The 26630-nt window shown below is 45.1% G+C and overlaps 1 protein-coding gene and 1 long non-coding RNA gene across 2 annotated transcripts in view; one reads left to right on the plus strand and one right to left on the minus strand.

The window, feature by feature from the left end:
* Nucleotides 1-511: 511 nt before the first annotated feature.
* Nucleotides 512-26630, minus strand: part of ACBD6 (acyl-CoA binding domain containing 6) — a 44940-nt gene continuing 18821 nt past the window's right edge. Inside the window, exons 5-8 of the mRNA XM_031554972.1 lie at nucleotides 23903-23985; nucleotides 13644-13749; nucleotides 8302-8391; nucleotides 512-1137 (exon numbers count right to left, since the gene is read on the minus strand). Coding sequence (XP_031410832.1) covers nucleotides 1111-1137; nucleotides 8302-8391; nucleotides 13644-13749; nucleotides 23903-23985 — 306 coding nt within the window. The 3' untranslated portion in view covers nucleotides 512-1110. The remainder of the gene's footprint in view (nucleotides 1138-8301; nucleotides 8392-13643; nucleotides 13750-23902; nucleotides 23986-26630) is intronic.
* Nucleotides 11025-13322, plus strand: LOC109369258. Its single transcript, XR_004160774.1, has 2 exons — nucleotides 11025-11566; nucleotides 12556-13322. It is a non-coding gene; the product is annotated as an uncharacterized LOC109369258 (long non-coding RNA).

The following is a 26630-nucleotide window of genomic DNA, read 5'->3' on the forward strand; positions in this document are numbered from 1 at the left end:
ACAGGACGCTGCCCTTAACAAGACCAAGACCTCTGACCAGTGTCAGATAATCCGTCACTATAAGCTCCTTGTATCCAAGCCAGATATTTATTGCTATTGATCTGCCTGGTCCCAGCGAAAGACTTTTGTTCTCCCAACCCGGGACTTTGACCTCAATTAAGTTATGAATTTCAATCCGATAGACTGCTCCACTTACCCTGCTGCTCTCCCTGACTGGATTAATTAGAATTAGCTAGGCTGGGAGTCACCCCGAGCGCCTCATGGATCATGTTATTTTAATAATAAATAAAGAGACGGCAGCAGCATACAAGGAAGGATTCTGAAAGATTGTTCATCCAAAAGCATCACTCAGAACCTGCCAATACTAATTTCTCTGAGTTTGATTACCTCATTTACTTCTTTTTATTTCTATTCATTAATTGAGTTTTATCCCCCATTACTTCAGCTCCCCAAATGTGCCCTTCCTATAAAGGAACCAGACACGCACTTTGCCGTTCCAAAGTTTTATTGCTGCAGCTCATCAAAAGTATAGTTAGCAGGAATGGAATAGTCATTAAGCATTTAATAATCTAATAGTGCTGAGAAAATATATATATAATAGGGGAAGGGGAATGGGGAGGGACGAGGCAACCCTGCCCAGTGCCACAAAGCGTGCGCTAAGCACTCTTCCTACAGATGGTTAATTGGCTGGTGGACAAAGCTGAGCATCTTCAAGGAGGTAACATCTAACACTGGAGAAAATTCATCTATCAATTAGGATATTTTCTGACAGCACAAGAATGCCTTTGGAACGAGACTAAAACGGGTTGAATATCAAAGAAATTTGATTGGCAAGGGGAAGTTTTTGAACTGGTGAGTCGAGGCCTGATAGCTACATTATCCTTATTACTTCTCTTTCCATATAAAAGCAATTACATACTCGAAGATGTCGGGTTGCCCAGGACTGTACTGAAATGGATTGTCTCAGCCAGTCATGTCACAGACATACTACGGAGTTATTGACCCAGAAATGAACACTTATTTGTCACGCTCATTTTAATGTTTAATTGGCTGGAACAGGAGAAACAGATTTAGATGATGGAAGTTTACCAATTTCTCAAGCGTTGGAACTCAGCTTGCAGATAGCCAGGTCCTGACCTGAGAACAAACACAGCAGAAAGCTTCAAAGCGCCTTCCAGCTTCACCTGTGTTCAGGCCTTCATTTGGTGAGAAACCTTTCTTAGGACAAGGTGATCAATTCCAGCCAAGCTGAGCTGATTACAGGGGTAAAGGCTGAATAGGAATAAAAGATGAACGCGCGCAATTGCTGGTGGTCATTCCAAGGGATTTGTGCGAGCCATCTATGGTACCACCAGCTCTGTGTTCAGGTAGTTAATAAGCAAAAAGAAGGCACTAAAAGAAAGAGGAGGAATAAGAAAGCACCATTACACTGCTTTGTGAAATTTCATACTGCACTTGCAGCCGGGTAACAGAGAGAGCAACATCTGAAAGAAAACACGGATGAGTTGATGGTTGGACTAGATGATCTCACTGGCCTATTCCAACCTTAATGATTCTATGGAAGAATTAGAAATGATTCGAGGAGGTTGTAGCAGAAATGCTGAGTCGGGGTTTGAAGCAGTGATTGAGTACCTGGTGGAAGGCAGGGCCAACCCAGGGGAGCTCAGCTGGGTGCAATGAACCTGAGTGACCAGAAGGGCTGGAGCTAGGATCCACCCCTTCCCTGACCTCATTTAAGGGCTGGCAGTGGAGGCGTGGGCATTTCTCTTTGAAGATCCCTGCCTAGCTGAGGCCTTCTGAAGGTAGGCAGCTCTTTTCCTTCATATCTACATCTGTGGCTGCTGTGCTTGGGCTTGTTCTCATTTGGTGTAGTCAATGACTTTGCCACCCTGCTATTATTATGGCTTTTTCCATCCCGTTATAGAGGTGCAGAGTTACTAGACAGCTTCCAAGAGGGGTACAACTAAATGAGTAATTTACAATTAAACTTCTCAGTCTGAAAAATGTGATTAAGAGGGCTTGAGGAGGCTGATGAAGTCAACAACAGAACAGAAAAGGCAAGTGGGGAAACAATTACTGTTTCTCGTGACAGTTGAGTGATAGGCTATCACGTGAAATACTTGTGGCAAGCGGAAGCAAACACACAGCTAAACCACAGAACTACACCTGGCACAGAAGGCTGAGATCCAAATAGGTGGGAGAGAAACTTATCAAAGAAAAATCCAGGAACACAAAGAAAACAGAAGCGATTCAGGAGCCTCCAAGCCATGGATTTCAGGTAAATACATTAAAAAATCCTTTCTGCTTATGCTGTTCTGTCCACTTAACATGCACTATTCCTACTGCTGGAGACATGCTACTGTGCTAGGAGTCCTGCATTGACTGGTCCATCTGCTGTGGAAAAGAAATATAGAAATCAAGGGATAGTAATCTCCTAAATGAGCTCTGCCATTTCAAGTTCTGTTTTGTCACTTATAACCCATGAATCCAAGCAACAGGTGTGAATTAGTCCAAATTTAACTAAAAATCTTTATAAAAGACAAGAAAAAATTACTGCCTTGGCATTCAGAGTGGTGGAACAAAGTCCATCTCGTTTAGAAAAGCTAGGAAAAGTTCTTTGCATCAAAGCCAGCAAATTCAAGATGTCCCAACAACGAGTTTGGCATTTGTTAGACAAACAGGAAAAGATAACTGACAATGTATGAGTACAAAATTCCATTTGGGAAGCAAGATCAGACTTTCTCATACTGAAAAGTCCTTAGGAAGAAGGTCACTGGTGGAATTCAGCTCCTTCAGAACAGGGAAAGCTGAATGCAAATACTCCAGGAACTACCTCTCCTAAGCAAAGAGTAGCTGGTTGCTTGGCAAAGGCTGTTTCTCCAGCACAGCCCAATGCCTGGGATATAGGAAATGAAGCAAGGCTACAGACCATTCCAACGTGATGCATCCACCTGAAAAACCAGCTTGGCTGCCAGTGGTATCCTGTTTGTGCAGCTAACCAAATACCTTAATGAGGGGCTAAAGCAGTTCCAACAATGCCTTCACAAATTACAGGGACTTAAACATGTGCTTATGTCAAAGATGACCCTGGGACAAAGGGGCTTGGGACCATCTCATGCCTTCCTAGGGAGGCATTTGAGGTAAGGCTGATTCCTGCATCTACAAAGACAGACACAGTAAGGAATAAGCCCTCTCTTCCAGCTCTGCAACACAGCGTGCCAGCCAACACAGTGCCATGCACGTCCACCTAACGGCCAGCTGCTGCTGGCTGTCCCTGTGAGCACTCTCAGACTGCAGCCATCACACACCAGCGTGGCCCTGCTGAGTGCCTGCTCCTATGGAGGAACAAGATGATGCCCACGTGCCACACAACCTCACAGGGACTCACAGAAACCCTGTCCTTGGATTTAATCCCTGCATTCTGATTACCCTGAGAGCAGCTTTAGATTTTGAGGCTCTAACTAACGGTGGGGGCTACTGCAAGTTCTTCAGGACTGGTTCTTGGACCTCACTTTTTCAAATGCTGGTTTTGCACGGTGAGGTTGAAAGGGCTGCGTGGGTCCTGAAATGACCACTGGAACCACACAGAAGCCCTCAGTTGTGTCAGCCTGCTTTGCAGGCAGTGCTGCACGCGCTGCCTGAGCGGGGGTGCCAACTGCTTTGCTGCACCAGCAGTGAAGCAATGATTCATATGTCTACAGGGAGCAGAAGAAACAAAGGCTGTACATGTCAAGCTGGAAGATGCAAAGAGACAACGCAACAAAAACTCGGCATGCGCAGGCAGAAGGAAACCTCTTCTTGTCCTTATAATACACAGCTTGTGCTGCTCAGACCTGAGGTGTCTTCAGAAGCTGAAGAGCAACCCAGGGATAAGTCTCTGCATCCCTCAGCATATATTCAGAGCTGCAAATATTTTGCAAATGCTTCTGCTGAAAGGGACTTTTCTCCCAGTAGGTAAAATCAGCATCTGCTGAGTGGTGACCATTTAACATTCAACCTGCTGCCAATCTACATTCCACAGAGAGACCCGCAGGAGAGACATGGAGCAGTGCCACTTCTAATAACTGTGTGACTGGCACCATGTCAATGCTTTAATGTAGAAAGCTACCCTCTGTCACTAAGCAGATCTTTCCTTTCTCTTGGCTAATGGATTTCACACCCATTGGCAACAATGTCAAGACTGAAGGGGTATAAGCCTGCAGTCTTCTGAGATCTCCTTGGCAAAGCTGACTACAGAAATATTGAGATAGGGACTGGGGGCCGTAAGGAAAGAAGGAAACTATTGTGGTTAATAATTCTGCTCTCATTACTCAGTGCTTTGCCTTTCATCTTTGTTTAGTTTCTTCATCCGTTTGCCATTGTGCCTTCCTACTGCAGCAGTGGTCAGGTCAGCAGAACCTGCAACGTTTGCTTGCTGAGAGCATAACTATGCCAAACCTCTGCAGCAATCTGCAGATCCAGGAGAGGGTCCTCGTGCCTTTATTAGCCAAGCATTCAGCATATTTAGAGGGAAATCTATATTGGGATATTAAATGAGAGAGCTCACGGCTCAGGTATTTTTATTTTGACAAGGTTAGAATGGTCCTAACAGTGGAGTATTTTGATGGCTGGCATTTCAGCTATAGGTGCATTTGCACAGATGGGCTTGCAGAAAAGCCATTGGGCTACATGGGCGTGCACACTTTCCATGGGGAGTGGAAAGCTGTGAAAGTGCAGCCTGCGACCTGTGTCTCTTGATAAAGAACCAGCAGGATGCCTATGCTGATCTCCTCAACGCCTCTCTCACGTACAGAGAAATAGGAAGGGATGGATGCATGCTAGCTGGCTACTGCTTTATCTGCACTGCACCTCCAACATGAGGCCCATGCTGATGTAGTTCCCCTTTTTGCTGTGAAATCTGAATAAATGTAGTTAAAAAGAAAACAAGCAGGCAGTGACATGCAGACTCCTTCTGGCTTCTTTTTACTCTATACACGCGATCATTCAAGAGTCAGGCAGGAAAACACAAAGGCCATGCAAACAAAACCAACTGGCCACCAATCTTAGCAATCTTCAACACATCCGTAATTCCTACTTCATTTTTAGCTAATGGTGGAGATTAGTCTTTGGGCTTAGCAGATAGAAATCAACCTGTCTCTGCTGGGTTAGTACCATGATCTGTGGCACAGCAACCACCTCTACTACAATTGATTTTCCTTTTTGGCAACCAGTAGGCCAGTCAATAATAATGTTGTTTGAGAAGGATTGAGTCATGAGGGAGATGAACCCTCCCTGCCGTTTATTATGTTTGTATTGTCTCCATTTGAAAAGGCTTTTTTTTTTTCCCCCAATGAGGATGTGAAGGTACTATGAGGGGACTGCTACTCCCCATCCCAGGCTCCAGAAGTCCTATGACTCAAAAGCACGTTGGCATGCAGATGGAGAGCTGCTGTCTGCTGGGGTTTTGGCAGGGGACTAGGAGAAAAGACAGGCTGGGGAAGCAGCCATGCTCCTTGTGCTACTCTTAAAGGAAACAAAATAGACTTCAGACAGCTGGGCTGCCTGGTGTGAATTAGTTCAACGCACAGATGCAATATTCACACAGGTATCAGAGAGCAACCAGCCCTCACTGCAGACAGCACAGGATGCTTAATGACTTTCAATGAAATTACAGGTGTGTACAAATGAATAAAATAAAGTTCACACCTACTGGCAACAAATTTCCCAACCTGCTGATTTCCAGCTGTGCTTCTCAAGTTTCCTTCCCAAGGCCCTGAGGGCCCGGGGGTGACTGGAAGACTTACTGACAACAGGTGTGAAATCTTCATACAGTGACCTGTGCCTTTACTGAAGAACTGAAAGGTCAGCAAACAAAGCAAACGGGTCAGTTAGAACTTGGATCATGACCAAAGTAGCCAAATTACAGTGCTATTTTCTATATGTAAGTATAATGCTGATAAGCTGATTACTTGAACTGCACAATGATGTGCAGGGACAGCGAGGCTGGGGCAAGTGTCGAGTTTACTGCTTTGGTGTTACAAGATACTACTTGCCATTCTTCCTCTCAATGGACAGTTATTAGACTACGATGCCCTTCATCCTTCTGAAAGCACAGGGAACACAGAGGATGCACAGCTGCACGGCAGCACAAAGCTGGGGTGCAATTTTGCACACCCAGCATCCAATGCCTCCCACTTTCAGAACCTCCTTTCCAAGGCCAGGGCAAACACTGCAGGAAAAATTGTTGCAATTGACACTTTGACAGTGTAAAAAGGTTTTCCTTTGTCGCTTGACCTTCTGCAAGGGAAACTTATTCATGTCTTCATATATTTTAAAGCTAGAAATTGATATTACAATCATGCTGTCTGAGCTGCTTCATAACTACTGCGTTATGAATATGCTTCCCTTCTCTTCCCTTCACCACTCAATTAAAAGCCTACGTTTTAAGCAAGCAGAGCTGCAGCGGCAGGAGGCTGTTTTCAGCTGATCCCCAGCTCTGGGTATTTCCAGCAGGGCTCCAAAACACCATACCACCACCCACTTGGAAATGGCCTCTGGCTCTGAAGATTTAGGTAATTCAACTGCATAAACGTCTCTTTTCAACGTGAAGAGAAGCCTGTTGCCTTTCTGTATATCCCTTTGCCCATGGCAGTCGGTTATCGCTTGTCAAATGTGCTATTAGAGTTAATTATGAACAATCAGAGAACTCAATGGCCGCAGCTTTTCGGTGACATTAATGAACCACCCTTCTGAAGCTGCAGCACCACCGTTTAAAGCAAAAAGCACCGGCACTCCATCACTGCAGTCCAGGAGAGTGTGGTTATTTCCAGAATCGGAGCTGTTTGGAGCATGCTGTGAGAATGAGGCAAGCTCTCCTCCTGCTCCAAGCTGTCTGGTTAACAACAAAGAGTAATAGATCCAGATCCAGAGGTTTCAAGTGCTTCCACAAGATAAGCATTGCTACGGGGGAACTAAAGTAAGGCAGTAAAGAGTGAGTGAGGCAGATGTGCAGGCTGGAATAATGGCACTATTGCTTCAAGTCACCAGAGATCCCCGTGCACCTAACCCATGGTTCTTCATAGCCCACACATTAACTGACAGTGCAATTGGTAATGTGTAATAGCAGACACTGCAGTGTTTATGGCCGCTTAGGAAGCCGCAGTTTTTCCCTCTCCCTTTTTCTTTAGGTTCCTCTTCAAAAACTCTTTCTGCTCCTTCTCTGGGTGTGAATTCTCAGAGAGTAAAGGTCAAAATAAAGAAGAAATAAACATTAGGTCATGAAGTCTCAAAATGTTATTGAAACTTATATATGGCTGAGAATAAAAACGCGCCTGCCTTCCCTGGGAACACACCTACGTGCAGTGCAGGGCCTTTATAAAAATCCTCCTTTATTACCTTGGTGGAAAAAAAAAGTCAAAGATTGATTTTCTTTTTATGGCCATTATTAACCTTTTGTTACTGGCCAAAAATAAACTGGTTAGAAAATGTGCAATACATCAAGAAAAAAGAACGGAAAGAATTTAACAGAAAATTGAAGTTTGGAGAAAAATAAGACAATTCTCCCTTCAGCCTTCTCTTCAGGAGTCAGACTTTACCTCCAAAGAAATGAGATAGATACCCAAAAAGTGAATTCTCTGCATGCTGTCGCAGTACAGCATTTCAAACGGAACCACCTCCCAGGCTGTCAGGTTAGAAGGGATGGGCAACTGGTGGGCCCTACCTCCATCTCATTTCAAAGGGAAGCTCTCCTCAGATGCGTCTGACACACTGCCTGCTAGCTTGCTGGAAGGCTGGCTCTGGGCTGACAACAGGGCATGCCATGCCATGCCACCAGTGTGGTGAAGGTCCACTTTGTACACTGCCACACCACCTTCTGCAAGGCTGGTGAAGCCACCTCGCTGCTAAGAGCTTGCAAAGTTGTCAAAAGGAGAGCATCTCTGTCCAAACCGGGCTGGAGAACAAAGCCTATAAAAGCCACGCTGGTAAAGAGCAGTCAATCACCATCTGACAGAAATATGTTGAACGATTATTTCCGAACACAATCACAATTACACAGGGCAGCCCTTCATTACAGCCAGCTGACAAAACTAGGAGCGTTGAGTTGTGAGTGCGGGGAGCTTCCAGCTTGCTGGCCAGAAGGAACCACTTGTTGAGCTGCAGCTGAAGCAGGGCAGCTCCCAGCCTGGTGTTACACTGCTGCCCCTTTGGCTCAGACACTTTTGAGCATTCTCCTGTATAGTGCTGTGAAAGAAATTGCTCTGGAGTTGGTCAGGAAGCCACAGAACAAACAGCACGCAAGTTCTGTTTTCATTCCTTTCTTACCTGGCTGTTAACATCTGCAGAGTGCTGTAACAGTGCTGAAACGAGCTCCTTGTGTCCTCTGTCGCATGCCCAGTGGAGCAGAGCCCTGCCCTGCAACATCCAAGAGAAAAGTAACAAAGCTAGTCAAAAAACAGCTTGGAGAATTGCAGTTATGCTATGAATTATTGAGTACTAATAGCAGAAATACACTAATATCAGTACATAGCATCCTAGTGCTCCGGATCTGGACTTGCAGCAGCCCACGCCTGCCTATAAATCTTGATGCAGCAGTGAACAAGGTGAGCAACTCATTTATCCACTAATGGGCACTGTGAGCCAATTTCCCAACCATGGTGCCAGACCTGCAGGTGGGGCAGAAGATACCTGCAGCAGCAGCTCACCCTTCTCCTGCTGGGCATCCTTCAGCAGGGCGGCACAGGCAGACGTTATTTGGAAGGAGGATAAGCAGACACAAAGCACTGAGCTTTTTAACACACTTTTTGACCCAGTGAGTAATTAATTTTTGTAACACGTAATTTTAATGTTACACTAATTAACCTTGAATTAGAATGTATTCTCTGACAATGACTTTCTGTGGAAGCACCGATGACATTGGTGGGCCATTTAATGATTTATGTTCTTGCACTCAGCATCACAACCAACGTCTAAGAGAGGGAAAGAGTGCCATTTACACATGAATCTGTAAACATGGGAAGATCTTTAATTCATCTTTAGCATCCCTAGCTCAACTCTGGCCTGGCAATTACTTAAGAATGAGGATTTCAGTTGGGCAAGTAATGCCAACTTCCTTGTGCCTGGTTTCTATTTCAGAAGAAAGAAGCACTTTATCTGCAATATGCGCAGTAGCAATAAGTGCTTCAACTGATTATCCCTGTTTCTCTACACGTGCAGTACAGTAACAATATTCTAATTGCACAGTTCCAAATTTTGTGTGATTGCAGTGCAAAATAACGGCATTCCTATCCTTTCCATAAGTAACATGTTACAGATGGCTGCAACGTTTTGGTTTGCACTTGTCTCTGGTCAAGCAGAACCTTATTTTACTGATGCTCAACTTGGTCGAGTCCAATGAAGGGAACCCAGTTGTTGAGGAAGAAATGCGCTGCCCATGGTGTGAGCGTGGTGATACTGCAGCACGGTGCAAGCAGTCCCTTCCTGCAGTGCTGCTTCTGCTGTGAACGTTGCCTTTTGGACAAGACAAGAAACTGAAGCCTGATCATCTCCAGTCATTAAAAATCTCCTCGTGCTATTTGCAGGAGTATGGATTTCAAGTCTTGGGCCAATTCCATTTTGGGTAATTACACTCTGCTTACCTATATATTTTCTCTGCAATTCTAAATGGATACAATATTTTCCAATTAGTGCCTTAAATGGTTCTGCATTGTAATCGTGCACTATTAAAAAGCTGACACGTTCCACACAAGAAGTGGCTGCATCCTTGCAGCATCTTATCCCCTAAGCACAGGGTGGCAGGGACCCTCTCTGCGAGAGCACACCACTTGATGTGGAAGTAAGAAGAAGAATCTCAATGTACTTACCATATAACAAAAAGGAAGTTTTAAACTATAGAATCACAGAATGGCCTGGGTTGAAAAGGACCACAGTGCTCATCCAGTTCCAACCCCCTGCTACCTGCAGGGTCACCAGACCAGGCTGCCCAGAGCCACATCCAGCTCATGACTGTTTGCAATGAAGCAGGCAAACTAAAATCTTCTGGAGCCCTACTTGTATGCATTTAAGATAGGTAGACAGCTACAAAGTCTACCTGTTTCCCAGCTCTTCCTTAAAAAACTAATAACAATTCAGTGATAAACCAACTGAACACACAGTCTACAACTCTCCGCGCAGCTTGGCTATCACCTATACAGGTTGAAAGCAGCCTGCACAGCTGTTACTTTACATCAACATGTGTCTGCATCTTTAAATAACACAGCAGAAGCAGTAAGAGCCACAGATTGAGCCGTCCCAAAGCACTTCCCGTATGACTATTTCATTAGGCAGTGAAAGACTCAGACCAAGGCGAATAATTTTGCATGGGAAAGCACTGCAGCAGTAGCCTTGCCCAGTGCAATCAGACGGCGGGGTACTCGCTCCGGGCAAGTCAAACACACAACAGTTGTTGCAGAAGTTACTTGTGAAGATGCATTTCCCCTGCCTCTGAAGTATTTAATAAAAACAGCATAAAAATAGCCCCAGTGCACTAACCCTGCCTCTTAAATCTTCCGTGCTTTGCTTGGGTAACCGCTGCCAGCTTGGCCGGCTTCTGCAGCAGTTTCTCAAGCCAACAGCATATCAATTTGCTCAGCTCCAAGTCACAGTGTGTTCACAAACAAAGCACAGGACGGGGATTTGTCTCAGCTAGACCGAACCTCAGCAGACAAACGGATGGGAATGAATTTCACATCAATTAGCCAGTGCAGAGAAAGAGGAGAACAAAGCCAACCTCAATGGAAACGCCACAGTATCAAGCTCTACTTCTAGGGACAATGTTTGCAGCTGTAAAGGCTGCACACCAACGATAGACAATCTAACCTGTAACAAACGTTTTATTGGGATGCCCCATCCCTGGAGACATTCAAGGCCAGGCTGGATGTGGCTCTGGGCAGCCTGGTCTGCTGGTTGGTGACCCTGCACATAGCAGGGGCTTGAAACCCAATGATCACTGTGGTCCTTTTCAACCCAGGCCATTCTATGATTCTAAATTTGTTTACTGGGGCATTTCCAACAGTTACAACAAGATATCCATCTACAGCCCCCGTGGACATTGGCACAGATGATGGAAGCAACCCACCTATGCCTCTGAACAACTTCTGGTTAGTTAACAGCTGAAGAAATACTGCTCTCACAGAGGCAGCAAACAATCCACGCCGCCAGAGCGTGCCTGACGCCCTGCAGTGACTCCCCAGCCACAGTCCATCCCTTATTCCATTAGTCCTGCTGACACACGCAAGAGAAACTGGTTGTTTTAGCCTGCACTATTACTCCTAAGTGAATGCAAGCTATTCTGTTGAACTCTGGGCAATTTAGATACAGTAAATGGAAGCTTGTACATGATTACTGTCATTAGATTCTTTGCTTAATTCTAAATTGAAGTTTATTATATCCGTACTGTTAGCGGGTATGCTGGCTTGACTGCTGTACACAAAGATTTTCATTTCTTTCTTTAATCTAGGGGAGGAGACAGCCCATGCTTCAGAAGTTGCCAAGGGCATCTCTGCCTAAATCCTACAGACTTCTACTGCGCCTTCTGAAATCCTTTTGCTTTGTAAGTCGGCTTGCCCCCATTTTACATTTTTATTCTCATTTTCTCCCTTTGCTAACTAGATATACAGTACGAATACATCGCTTGGTGATAAAACCAAAGCACCATACCACTGCAGGCAGGCCATTCCTGTTGCAGGAGCGGCTGTGCTGAGAGCCTTTACAGCGGAGCACGAGGCTGCTTGGTGCTCCAGCAGATTTTGTTCCATAACAAGTTAACTCTTTGCACGGATCCGTGCTGCCATTTTATATTTATATGTGTTTAAATCAAAAGATCGACAGAGTGAGTTACGGTCAGAGGGCTGGGAAAGGCATCTTCTGGATATGGCAGGATGTATTTACACTGTAACACTAAAACACTTAATAAAAATGACAAGATGATGCTTGCATACACTTCACTCTACCAAAGGCTTGCTCTGGGTTATCTCCTTCCTAAAATGGGTTCTAAAACTTCAATCAATTTGCACGATACTGGAAAACGAGCAGCTCTCCAGACTTTGAAGAATGCATTTGGATACTAAACAGCTCTGGCGACGGTTTCAGCCCCTCAAAACAGCATCAGACAAACATTTCTTTCAGATTTCTCATTTCTCTAGTTTATTTATTTATTTAACCAATTAAAATCGAGCCTAATGAAGCCAGCTCCTGCCAAAAGGGGCTCCTACTTCTCTGAGCACTTGCTGGGGTAAGCAAAAATATACCTATGGGGGAATTCTGCACCAGCAGGCATCTTTCCATCCACTTTCCATAGGTAGCCAGGGGAGCAGAGGTGTCAGGTGTTTGCTGGGGCAGCTCCATGCTCTGCAAGTGCCTGCTGGTTCTGAAACAGGCCCTATCACACTTTGTACTCATGGGCATATTTCTCGAAGAGGAGAACTCTTTGAGAGTCACTCTATACTTTTCAGATCTGGCCCCAAACGTTTACATGGAGAGAACAAAAATATTTTAGCCATCGTTTGCATTTATTTTTTTAACCAATTTCTTTGGCTGAAGGGCTTGGTTGGACGCAAAAGAAGGAACCAGCTTCTGAACATCGGGAAGAATGAAAACATCTCATCAATGGAAATGAAGCGAAGATCACATGATGGTATTATGCACTGATTACAAGTGTGTGATCTCAAAAATGGGATTTTATTAATGAAAAGATTCTGGCCATGTTGGGAATGACTGCCCTGGGCACTCACTTCTGCAACCTGTGGCTGACAGAAGGGCAAATGGAGCTCAGTACCAGCCCTGTTGCAGTGACTGCGTGGCATATGAGAGTTTCAGTTCATTGAATTTACAACGCGAAATTCCAACTCTGATCGTGAACACCTTCCCTCTCATCTGAAAATTAATTCACACGAATTCCTGATTAATAATAAAAGGCCCTGCCATCAGCATTCAGAGCCCCAGCCGGGGCTGTCATGGCTCAGAGGGCAGAAATCTGCTTAGAGCTACAGGAGAACCCAACTGAATTTGTGGCGTCTCAGTCTATGAATGTGTAAGCACTTCATCTGTTCACCAAAACACAATGTGCTGGAAAGCAGCGGGCAAAAGTAGCTGTACGTACTGTTGACCAAGAGCAGGGCTAGGTGGCAGTATGCAAGCACTGAAACCAGCACGATAAAGCTGGTACTGCTACATTTGCTGAACACAGAACTGTCCGCTTCACGTGTTTTCTTTTACCAAGAAAATCATCAGGCCATTCACATTTTATGTATTTGTCTTTTTCTTGAGGATTCTGGCAATATCTCTATTATCTCCCTGTGAGGAAATGGTGTTTCGATTCTGAAAAAGAGTGTACGGGGCCCCTAGAAAGGCAGGTTTTCAGCAGATCATTCTGCAAGTTACAGCTCTTGTTGCTGAAAATAACAGGAAGTTTCTGACATGCTACAAAACCACAGTACACCCATGCTGCTAAAAATCCAGTGGAAAGTTGCTCTTTTCAAACAGATTATACTCATCTCCATGATCAAGTGCTTGTCCAACTCTTGCAGTACCTTCTAACAAGTCTAACAGGAGAATTCTGGAAAGGTTTAATACTGAGTTAATAAACTAAACAATTAAAAGACTAATTTTCTCTATCTTTTTATCCATACCTCCTCATCTGCAACATTCACGTCCACTTTTTTCGATTGAATGGCTTTGGTTACGTAGTCGATGTTGTTTTCTCTGCAGTAATCGAAAATGTTCTTGTCCTCTTCTCTATCCAGGAAACAAAAGCAAAAGAAATAACATATTACTGCACTGCACAAAGGCCACGTGCACGTCTAACGCTCTAACTTTGCTACAAACATTTCAATAGCATTGCTGGAGTGGAACTGGCTTTTGGTATGATGCATGCAGAAGAATATGTTTTTTCCCCATGTAAAAGTCAGAAATTCCTGCTTCTTAGAAAACAAAGGTTGTTTTTAACAATACTACATCAGGGCAGAAGTCTTACTCCTGTGAACTGTCACAAGAAGCTGCTCAGTCCTGGTACATATCACTGCAGTCTGCCAGAGGATAAAGGGCTAAAGCTCTGCTTCTCCTTGTAACTACCACCACTCTGAGTCAGACCAGAGGCCTTTTCAATGCCACATATCTCTGACAGTGGTCACTAACACAGGTTTGGAGAAAAGAGCAGAAGAAATAGGACAAGTGCAAAGCTGAGGATCTAATCTTGCTTAGACCCTCAGCTTCAGAAACTTGGTGGCTTAAGGATTTCTGTAGCTGTATCCAGATGAAGATATTTCTCAGATTTTTCCAGACCCTTTTTCAAACACTTTTTTAGTTTTTAACCCGTTCATTCTCTCAGCCTTGTTAAAGGAAAGCTCTACAGCTCCATATTGTGGGCATGAAGGGATGAAAAGTGAACAGATACTTTCTTTTGGTGTTTTTAAAACAGATGTCTGATATTATTGAGTACTCCTTGGCAATCTGTGTTTATTCACGTACTTCACACCACCTGCAGACCTCTATATGACCACACAAGTCACATTCTCTCCAGATGCTCCTTTCAAACTATGTTGTTGTCTCCTCGGATAGAAACTCCTATTTTGCTGATACTTCCATTTCACCCTCTTCTTCAGTCTCTCTCCTTCCTTTTTGAGATGGGTTGACCTGAATCTGTATTAGATATGCACGTGCACAGATTTCTACAGTGGGGTAAAAAAGTCTTCATTTCGGCTCTCCATCCTTTTCCTAAAGGTTCTGAGCATTTGCTTTACTCATTGCCAAGAAGTGCTGCAGATCCAGCAACTGATACAGAGGTCTTTCATGCTTTAAGAATCTGTTCAAAGGTCTTAACTTCATTAGAAGTTGTTTGCTTCACTGACAACAACATGAGGTTTAGCATATCTGAAGCCAGAATACTGCTTTTAGCTCCAGAAGAAGCTATTGGTGCATATGGTAACTGTTGAGTCACAGCCTGAAGCACTGATTGATCACCTGGGGAAAGGACCCGGTCAGCCCTGGGAGCACAGGTGAAGGCAATTCATGTGTGTGACCAGAAGGAATGGAGCCTGGCTGCACCTCTCTTAGACCTCATTTAAGAGCTGACTGCCACTGGGGAAGGAGCTCTTTCTGGAGATTTTTCTCTTATGGAGTTTCCCTTGCAAGCCTAGATCTTCAGAGGCAGGTAAGCACTTTTTATTTGCAGCACCTTTCTACTGCTCTAATCCCTTTGGCGCTGGACCTCCTGTATCACTATTCCATCGCACTGATCTTTCTGATTGTTACTTGGTGCAACTCAAACCCCTGCCACATCCCAGCTTGTGGGCCCTTCTGCCAGCAAGCAGGGCTAAGGGAGCATGTGTTGGCATCCTGAAACAGGCATACCTTGGTCCCTTGCATATCCTAGCCTGCTGCTCTGAGCCAAGGCCACGGTCAAGCTTTGTTGTAACACCATCAGTGTAAAAAGGAATGCAACAAGGTTCACTTGTGGGATGGTACATAAATACAAATAACCAAAGCCTGAAGCATGACAGTAATGTCTTTAGGTACAGGTACACTGATACAGCTGTGTTCCTACTGAGGAGTAAAGGAAACAGGTCACTGCTTTGTTAGAAGTAAGCAAAGAGCCCACGTTTCCCCTCCTCTTCCTAGTTTCCAAATGAAATCTACAGCTCCAATGATCCTGTCAGTATTGTCATGGGATTTGGCATCTTCCAAACAGTTAATAGTACAAAGTTAGCCCCTCCTGTGACACCCCCAGTTCACAGTCACCTGTGGGCTTAAGACAATCTGGATGTTGATCAGAACTTGGATCTGGCAGCCTCCAAGGAAGTTCCTTACAAAAGCAGGAGCCTGTTGCAGCAGGTCAGACCCACTGGAGAGGCCGCAATGCTCTGGGTCACTCTCCTTCACGTCCCTGGAGGCATTCAAGGCCAGGCTGGATGTGGTTCTGGGCAGCCTGGTCTAGTGTTTGGTGACCTTACACACAGCAGGGGGTTGAAACTGGTCCTTTTCAACCCAGGCCGTTCTATAATCTCCCTTACTCCCTGCACACAAGCAGTCCTCTGGCACACCTGTGCTGCACCTTTCCAGAAGAGATCACACACCTCATATGCAGGCCCAGGGATGCTACAGAAGCCTTCCAGTTCCTTAACTGCACTCTCAAAACTCATTCGTTGGAGGCCTTGCCTGTATGCTATGCAGGCTCCTGGAGAACAAATCACTGCATGCTTTAAATTTCAATTACTTTGAATTCTGGAGAGGAAAAAAAGGATCTCATGGTGGGATTAGAAAAGGCAAAAACTTACGCTGCTCAAAATGGAGATCGACAGCTTCATGATGGAAGTTATGAAGCATGCCTGCCCCTGCTAACAAGGGCTGATTTGACAAGCAGAGACGTTCCTCCAGCCCTGCCTTGCCAGTCTAACCTCTCACACATGCTCTTGGCTACTGAAGGCCCCGCTGGACCTCAGGTGGCACAGCTGAAGGCACCAGCAGGAAGGCAAACAGCAGCAGTGAAGCAACTGCTCACTCCCTGCACTCCATGGGAACATGTCTGCAAGAGCGCAGTGGGAGGGCACGTTCCTAACACTGATGGAGCAGCAGTGGGCCACCATTCCACCACAGCCTCCAGGCCAACTCTTAGTTGCCTCTGAGCGTACCAGTATTATCTGTAAGGAAGAAAAAAGGACACAGCTATCTGGATATGATTTAGTTTTTCTGGACTAACCGCCTCTGTGAATAGTCTATGTATTCCCCTTCCAAAAAACCACTTTTCTATCTCCACAATGGAATTATTCCAGGATAGCAATCTCCCTATACAGAGGTAAGGTTTTGGGAAACTTCACCTTTCTACAACGCATTTATTTGTCAGGGTCTAAACCTGCTGCCTCCTGACCCCTGTTTTTGAATTAAAAAAAGAATTGTTAGCATATATTCTCTCTCTCTCTATTTTACAGAAACCAACAAAAGAGAAGTGAGTTTTTTTTACAAACACATTTGAAGGAAGTCCATACAGTCCTAATGAATATATTTTATTGCAAACAAAACGATGTCTGTGCTTCAGACATTCAAAACAATTTGTTCTTTCCAAGTGCCAAAACCAGGAAGGTAACTGGAGGGGAAAAAAGCTCACAAAAATAGTATAAACTCAGCTCTTTCTTCTTTTAGAGACAGAGAAGAAATAAGAGACATAGCAGAAAAGCATGTGAGGATTTTTCACTTGTTTCACACGTGTTTATGTGTATATGCAAAACAACCTCTCCACTACAGCAGTTATAAGGAAGCAAAGTGGACGCACGATTTGTAGACCAGTGGGCACGTGCACTCTACCTATAAAGCTGATAAAAGTCAGCAGCAAGGCTAGAAGACAAAGCAAGCTTAAAACCCAGGCAGAAGTACATTAGAAATACAACAGCATGTCATATCATAACACTGACCCATATTACTGGGGAAAATATTCTAGTATTTCTAGTGATTTTAAAAAAGAAGTGCATTATGAAAAATACAGCCTTTAGGAATACCTTGAGTTGGGAAAGAGCAGGAAACTCAAACTAGTGGAAAAGTGCACAGTTACTTACAATTGTAGCTAAAAGAAAGATTGAGATGAGTTTGTTTCAGAGTCAGACTATATGACATACAAGCCTTGTCTCTTCTCATTGAGGAGGCTTCAAATCCATGACCACCTCATATCTGCAAGGATCAGGTTCTCATCTATTTCTTGCAGATGGCTGGAAGGGCTTCTCTCCTCTTCCCTCCCCAACACGTTCTACCTCTGCAACTGCCTTCTGCTCTCCCCATTCTATAGGAGATGCTAACCCCCATTCAAAGTCATAGAATCCTTAGAATTGGAAGGGACCTTTTAAAGGTCATCTATCAAATCAACCTGAACCACACCTATTGACAAAAGGTTAAAGCACAGGCAGTTCCTTCCACCTTGAAGATGATGCAGGAAAGCTTACACCAAGCCTGGGAGCTTCCAAAGCCTTCTCCATAAGCTATACGAAAAACAGAGGGGTCAAGCCAATGGGTTTTAAATAGCTCATAGGAAAGATCTACTGTTGCTTAACCAGGCTTCGCTTCCTCCATACTGGGGCACAGCAAATCCACCCAAGCTCAATTCCCAACTGGTGCCGGCCCCGCTCCCTTCCACCCTCACAGATTACCTCTGGTCCAAGGCCTTGAGGGATCCACTCAGTGCTTCATTGGGCTTCTTCTGCCCATTCCCATATCTGTGTCCCAAAAGATGCTCAGTGAGGGCTGCCTGGCCCCGGTGCTGCACACAGGTGGCATGGCCAGGCGATGGGAACCCACCAGAGCGGAGCGGCAGCGTGCGGGGAGCTTAGCGGCACTCGCAGCACTCAGTGTTTGTGTCAAGGCCCTCGGCCCCCACGGGACCCATTTTCACATAATCTATAATTATCTCTTCGCTTTAATCGCCTCGTCACTTCTGAGGCTCTCTTGGGCGCAGGAAGAGGAAAAGCTCATTAACTGAACCTTTTCTCCTCTCTCCAGCCACCCATAGCTTTTAATTGCTTGGTGTTGTTATTATCTAGCAGTGCAACTGGGATCATTTTCATAAGAAAGGGTGGTGGGAGGGGGGGAGGCAGGAGTGGGTCCCTGAGGTATGCACCGCAGACAAACCTTTGCTTTCTCAATTATTTATGCCAGCTGAGGTTTTACAAGCTGAATAAATCCATAACTCAAGTTTATTTGGAACCGGCAGGCTGTCCCGGGGGGAGTGTTGCCCACTTGCCTGTACACTTGTGTGCGGTCCTTGGGGGGCTGTGGGGACGCAGTGAGACATGTGTCAGCCGGTGCCACACGCCGCGCCACGCACGGCACTTTGGCAGATTAGCAGCGTCACGGCGGGGGAGGACAGCCGTGAAAAGCCCTGTTGGGAAGGCCAGGGAAGGAGACCTGAGTGAGGCCGGCCCTTTGCCCAGCACAGTCCTAAGGTCACCACCCTGGGGAAGCCATAAACCCAGAGCAAACCTGGTGGTGGTTGTGGAAGCACCGTGGACAGAGCATCCATTTCCACCTAACGCCAGCGTCGTTCTTGTTTCCATCGCTGGCATTCCCAGAGGCAGGCTGGAAGGGAGGAACCAAACCCCGGCCACGCGGCGGGCTCCCCCCAAAAGGCTGCGAAGCGAAGCAGCACCTTCACCACGGATGCTGGAAGCAGCTCGTTAAAATTCAGCAGCCTTTGTGCCTGACCACACGCAGCGACCTCTGGTATTTTCTGCCAAAACAGTTCATTTGTCTCGCAGAACAACTAATCAATTCCAGAGCCCATCCATCACGGAGGCTCGCGCGAGCCGGCCGGCAGCGGGGCCAGATGGCGGCTGCGTTAGTGGGATTAATACAATTCTGATAGATTACACGGCAGCGGGCTGGCTTCCAAACGCCAGGGGGACGGGGAGAGGAGTGCTGGGGGTGCTGGCTGCCACCTGACTGCTCAATGGCCCCTGCTTCTTAAAGCTGCTGGTGAGCCCACAGCGTCCCCTCTGCTCCGGAGTGCTGCAGGAAAGCACGGTGGTTTGTCAGAAAAGAGCTCCTTTCACCCCTTGGGATGGCAGAGTGTATCACATAGCTCAGTGGGACCTCAGAGCCGCTCCCGGGATTTCAATTCCGTCCCAGCAGGCACAGTCCACATGCAGGCGGCTCTTCTGCTGTGCTCGGAAATGGGAGCGGATGCCTGGCAGCAGCATTTGCTATCTGACAAGTTTGCTGGAAACGTTTGTAAACTGCCTTTTTCTTTTTTGCCTCTCTCCTTTAAAAATGTTTAAAAAGAACTTTGAAGTTAAATTTCCAGTTGTGCAGCACTCCTGGGCATCTCCCTCAGTCTGTGCCTTAGATTTATATCGGTGACACGTCAGTCAGCCTCATCCCACTGTTTATTTCCCAGCTCTGTGAAACTGTAATTATAGTTATTTGTTCATGGAAGAGCTCAGCCACTACTGCTTTCATTCTGGCATTAAGACCAGACACGAAGCTTTATGCAGCAGGAAAAAAACCCAACACTACACCCACCATTGCTGAGCAGCCTGAAGCCACAGATCATTTCCAAACCCTCCTTCAAGGGAAATCTCCGAGTTCCACCACCAGCACACATTATTTTTATCTAATGCCCAAAGTGAGATAAGTGATTTACAGAGAAACACAAAGGCAGAGCACTATGCTAATACATTTTGCAACTGTTCCCCATTAGTCACTGGGGGTACTTCAGCTCTTTATTGCCAGGCTTTATTAATGACTCCTAATTGATGACCGGTGCCCAGCACCCCAAAGTAAATAACTGCTACGCCTCATTAGCTCAAGAGACCTTCTTCTGATTTGAGGATTGATCTATGAACACGCAAATTGCACTGATTTAACTGAATCTCTCTCTAAATTGATTTAATTAGATCAGTATAACCTGTTTCTATGGATGCTCTTGAATTTATTTGGAATCCTTGCAATGTGGTTACATGAGCCAGACTGACCATTTTCCTATCATGTTCTCAAAGTGGAAACATTTGAGATAATTAGTGATAAGGCAAATTCAGCCCTGGCTCCATCCCAGCTCTCCCAACCCCGAATCCACCTGACTTCAGGGTATGGTATGGCAATTCCCCCTTGCCCAGCATTTGCACCCTACAAGCCAAGCACTTTGCTCCACAGAAGGAATGTAAGCATTATTTATGTATATTCTAGAAACTCACTTTGAAAGCAATAGCAGTGCTGCTTTAGTAATTGACTGCTGACAGTAAACTCGTGGTGTACACTACTCTTAAAACAAGATCTCTCATCTCCCTATTAACCTACTGCCAGCTGCTGCTATGTAATCATTTGTTCAACTGTTCAGATGCTTCTGGTAAGCATAAATTAAGAGAATCTGCTTAGGTGAGCCTTCAAAACTCTGCACTTGCACTCCTGCCTATCTGCTGGTGCCTGGTGAGGCTGTGAAGATGCTGGGCTCCAGATAAATTGGACAGGCTTTCTCTGCCTTTGCATCAGCTGAATCCTAAAGGGCATATGGGAGCCTGCGTTTGGCATGGCGCTGCTTGCTACGGAATTCATTGCTTTCAGCAGTCTGTCAGATCTCTGGGCTGAGGAGGACTCGAGTTTTAGTTTTTAGTAGCCAAAACAAGATTTTTGCTCATTCTGGGCTTCTGTTTCTATGGCTCTATAATTGGAAAATATCCCATCAGCTAAGGGAAACAGAGACCAAAGTGGATTGATTAGTACTTCAGTTTTGGCAAGCTTGTTGCAAAGCATCAGTAAGGCCCACCACTAACAACCGAGTCCATGAGATGGTCTGCAAAGTTTCTTTCCTCAGATCTCAGGCTACAAAGCAGCACCCACACACAGAAACTACAGCTTCACACTTACTGACAACTACCAACAGGCAAATATTTGCTGGCTCAAGGTGTTAAGTTTTCTTATTCTGCTCCTCTCACCCCTCAGCCTTCTAGAACATGCTACAACCCTCCATCAATAAAACTCTGTTACTCCCTCTTGAACAACACATTACTTACATGTAGAAGCCTATGAAATCTCAAACTACAAATAAGTTCCCAGGTTTTGGTGCAACACTTAAAAATCCTTTTACTGCATTGTGCCACACACAATTTCCAACTCAGGAGCCATTAGCTAACACTTGAACCAAAGACAAAAGCCTGGATTCTTATCTATAGGGGATCCCTCGGAATCCCTAGGAGCAACATACAGAAAATGAAGACTTTAATTTTCCTTCTTCTTCACAGAAATATTTCAGAGGGATCTTTTGTTTGTTTGTTTTTAAGACAGCATACTGCTTACAAATGCAATCAAGTATTACAGAATCTTATGTTCTTGTAAGTAAGCACTCACAGCCCAATTAAAGCCTCCTTCTCATTTGAGTACTATCAACCCAAACCACTTTCATGCTCTAGTTAAACTTGGGTGCCAAATTAAATGTCTACAGCCATTCTCAGGCTCAGCTACTTGCAAACTGTGTACCACTGCAATTTTGCTACTTAGAACTACGGTAGCTTGCAATTATACTTGCTGACATTTATCCCCTACTCTAGTAAGAGAACAAACAGTAGACAAAAGCCATAGTACATGGGCAACTGCACTGAGAAAGGTGAGGCTGTGCCTGTGGATTAGACAACACTGATGTTTGCTCACTTCCTAACTCGCAGTTGAAGACACTGATGCCTACCAGCCAAATAGTGCTAATGGACCACGTGAAAGCTCCTGCAAAGAAAGGCAAGAGATTTTATTTAACTCACCTTCAGCAGAATCTCACTGTGCCAGCTATATTCAGTTAGTACATCCATCCACAGCCATGTTTTGTAAGGATTACAGCTGTGCTATACCAGCCCACGTCTATCTGAGCACTGCCACACAAAAACACACAGTATGTTCTGCATGGTAAGTCTAGAAAAATTATTTGGAGCTGTGGTCATCTCCAAGTCTCAAGCAATGTTCTCATGGATACAGAAACAAAAATATGAAGAGAAGATTTAGAATAACCTAGCTGAGGCAAAATTGTTTTTTCTGGATACTGCGCTGTATTTCATGTTCAGAAGGTGCTCAGGCAATACCTGGGAGAGCAAAGACTCTGAAAGGACTGTAGGAATAAACATCTCATTCAGCACTCAATGCAAGGCAGCACTAATATGCTCAACTCCTGAATGAGCAGCTCAAATAGAATTTAGACCACAAGGTCAAGTTATGACATCAAGGATGTTGGCTGAGACCTACGCTGACAGAGCAGGGAAGAAAAAGGAGCCTGCGGCTAGCAGAGGGGCTATTCCTCAAGCAGAATGTTAAAGCAAGGTCACACCTGCCTGTCTGGTCAAGGTCCAGGTGCACGTTAAGATGTGATGGCTCTCCAAGCCTGGCTGCTCCTGGCCAGCAGCTCCATCTTGCTCAGGAGTGGGCTGCAATGCTGAAGGATGTGCCCACGCTACGGCCGAGCGCAGCGCTGCTGCTGCTGTGTTTGCCTGCTCCAATTCCTACCTCATCTCCTTGCAGAGGGGCTGGAGCCACCTGCTCACGTTTTGCTTTTCATTCATTCGTGACAACCAGCCAAAGAAATGCTGCGTTAAGAGTTTGAAGGCTTGGAAAATTCACAGCAAGCTTGAGAGGGTGTGTACAGAAATCAGTGTTTATCTTTTAATTTCCCGAGACTAAAATGATGCAAGACATACAGTAAAACAAATGGGATCACAAACACATAAATGGGTGACTGCAACACGACAAGTAAACACTGCTCAAACATTTAGCCCTCTCATTTAGCCTGCTCATTTGAACTAAAAATAATGCTGCATCCTCAAAGCTTCTCCAGGTAATCTTTTACATACTGGAATGAATACTACTCCTGTGATTAGTAGTGTGGAACAATAAAAAACAAGCAAAAAAAACCACTTGTCCTTATTCAGTAGCTAATGTCACTGAGTACTTGCACTTTGACAGTTTTTAAATAGCAGCCATTCTAGCTCAGTAAATGCATTTCTGCTATGCTAGCTGCAGAACCTAGAAAAAATTAATTTGATATAAGGTGCAAACTCTCCCTGAAGGCAAACATTGTCCAATATTAAAACCTTCACTGAACAGACCTTAATGAACATATTGGTAAAGAAATAACTATTTGAGAAAGGTGGTGTCTGAATAGCTTTCTATTAAAAAAGCCAATATTACCTTTTTTTAGCCATATAACTGAAAAATGGGAAGCCTTGCCCTTCCCCCCACATCTCGCACCAGGGAAAGGTTAGTACCTGGCAGTGATACAGAGAGTTATTGATTTAAATGATTATGGACCTGAAAAGTTCTTTCCTGTCATTTATTATCCTGTTGTAGTTGCCACCACACTTCTGCGATATTAGAAAAAAAAGCTTAACAAGATGACATGAGAGAAATACTGTTTTCAACTGAATCCAGCACAGATAATCACCTGATCGTTTCTTCTTGATACAGCGAGCTGACAACTGGGCCTCCAAATGCAGTTTTGCTTTCTTTCCCCCTCTTCTCTGTCGTCTGAAAGAGAAAGAAAGGTTGGTCCAACACCCTGGCTCCCAGCTCACCTCCAGACCTTTCCCAGCCCCATGGATGAGCTCAGCCCTCCGGAAGCCCCATCTGTGACCCTTCCCATCCGGAGGAGGAGGCAGATGGATGCTGCTGTGCACACAGCCACGGGCTCACCCCACAGGTGTGCTTGGTGGCCCGGCCATCCAGCTAACAGGGTCCCAAAGCACTGCCATGGCCCCCAAGGACCCAAAGCCGAGCCGCTGTGCAGTGGCATAATGTTACGTTACTAGATTGCAAAGCTTGCCTTTGGAAATCTATTTAATATAGATTTAAAATTAAATTTTATAATGGGTAGCATTTCCAAATGATTTACTCCCAGGAACTCTAGGATTCTGAATGATTCCCACCATAATAGAAATGAACAATTAGAGAGATGATTGATCGATACGCAGCCGCAGGCCTACCTTCAAAAAGCATCCTGCACTTCGGGCTCTGTGATTGACTTTAACTCCATGCCAGATTTGCAGAACAGAGTAAGAGCCTGTGTCTGAAAGCCTGAACCTCTTGTGCTGGCCAAAGGGACCCCCTGCTTGCTCTAGGGAATCCAGCACCTCATTCTCCAGGGGAGCACTCGAAACTGGTTTGCAATTCTCAGCAATGCTGCCTTACAAAATAGCCCATTAATTGCAACGTGCCCTTGGCAATGGGCAGTTCTGCTTTCTGTGACAAGAGATCATCATACCCAAGATGAATAAAATCAGAGAAGCAAGGGAAAGCTGGCCCAATTCTAGCTCCCTCTCAGTGGATGCAATACATTGCTGACTACACCAAAAATGGTGCTGCCTCATCACAATTCTACGTAGAAAGATGTTGATTTTTTTAAAGTAAATGCTTTAAGTTGCCTTTCTTCCTGGCTCCCTAGGCTGCTTTTGTTTTAAACATTTTTTTTTCCCCCATAGTACATTACATTCTGCCCAGCTTGAACCAGATCCACCTTTCAGCTCTCCTATACTAGCCCAAAGCCATAATATTTGGGCTTGCAGATAGCACTGCTTTAAAAGAAAAGATGAAAAGGAAATTGGCTATGAAAGTCATTCTGTGGCAAGTTGGCTTTCTCTAATTTAGAGCAAAGGGTGACACAAAGTTGTTCTTTCCTGAAGGGAAAGGGCTTTAGAGTCTTCCCAGTGCAGTGCCCCTCTTAAAAAATTATTTAGCAGAGAACCTTACTGTCCATCAATTATTTCCACACCACTTATAGAGAGAATTAATTTCAGATCAGCTGCTACTGCATGCGAGAGCTATTCCTATGAAATGAAGAGCTATTCTTATGAAATGAAGAGCTATTCCTATGACATGAATCTATACCCACACTTAGCCTATCTTCTTTGATGCTGGGGGCCAATGGACTCCCAACCAGCTCCAAAAACTACAAGAACATTTTTAATCTGCGTTCTTTCCTCTCTTCCCACCACAGTTTTGGGTGGTTGCTTTTTTCAAAGCCAGAAACAACACTTGAGAAAATAGATTGCAGCTTCCTAGAGGCCAAAACTGTAAAACAGGTTTCTTGGATTAAGTTCACCTTCTTTGTGCAACCCGATGCATTTCCACCAAAGATTAATCATACTGATCGAGTACACCTAAGGCCACTGGGAAACTTAATGGTAGAGGCTTTCCCAAAAACGCTCAGATGACAACTTCTCTGCTTCTTAATCCATATACAGGTTGCTTTGTCCAAGCAGCTTTTTACCTCCTCTCCTTCATACAGAAATAGGGAACCCGATATCCAACCTATGAATGTTGAACCAAGCTTATTCCATCACAGTCTGTAGAACGAATTTATGAAAAATGTACAGCAAATGTCTCAGCTAGCCTCCCAGGATTCAGTGTGTGCCCGTGCTCTGCAAAGCCATTAAAAGCAGCACCGTGCTCCAACATCCATCACCGTGGCTGGGCTTCCCATGGGGAATGTGCCCAGGCTCGGAACAGCTCTCCTTCTCAGGAGCAATGGGAGCTCAGCCTTGACGCAGGCACAGACCGGTTTCCTTCCAGCCAGCCTTGCCAACCTGCCTATACCCTGAGTTCAGCTGCCTGCTGCCAACATCCCTACTGCCCAGCCTGCCAGGGATGTGCTTGTGAAATCCAAGGGTGATGGAGCAAAGAAACCAGGCAAGAAGTGGGATAGGAGCTGCTGCTCGTTCCAAGCCACACTGCAGCACAAAGAAGAAGCATTTGGTGGTTTATGTGCTGCTGAAGGGATCTGCAATGGGCTGGTGCAGTTCTTACATCTCTTGACATCTCTACCGTCTACAAAAAGGGCTCTTGGGGCTGAAGAGGCAGAGGAAACGTCACACCCAGACAGATGACAACCAGTGAGTTACCCTGCAAACCACAGTGAAATGAAACCCTGACATTGCAAATTCTCTCTCTTCCTTTAAAAAGGCACTAATAATTAACTATACAGCTCTCAATTAAGCCAGCTCAATTTCTTTTCTTGCTGGCATGCTGTCCAAAGCACTACAGATACACATGTAACTAATGAGAGTTAAGGAATAACATGATCCCGGGCTCCCACAATTTGCTCCCATGATTTGAGATAGATGCCAGCAGTCAGGACCGTGTAAGAGATGCTGGAGAAAAGGCAAAATTACAACACG

The sequence above is a fragment of the Meleagris gallopavo genome, chromosome 10 (assembly GCF_000146605.3).
Source record: "Meleagris gallopavo isolate NT-WF06-2002-E0010 breed Aviagen turkey brand Nicholas breeding stock chromosome 10, Turkey_5.1, whole genome shotgun sequence".
NCBI lineage: Eukaryota > Metazoa > Chordata > Aves > Galliformes > Phasianidae > Meleagris > Meleagris gallopavo.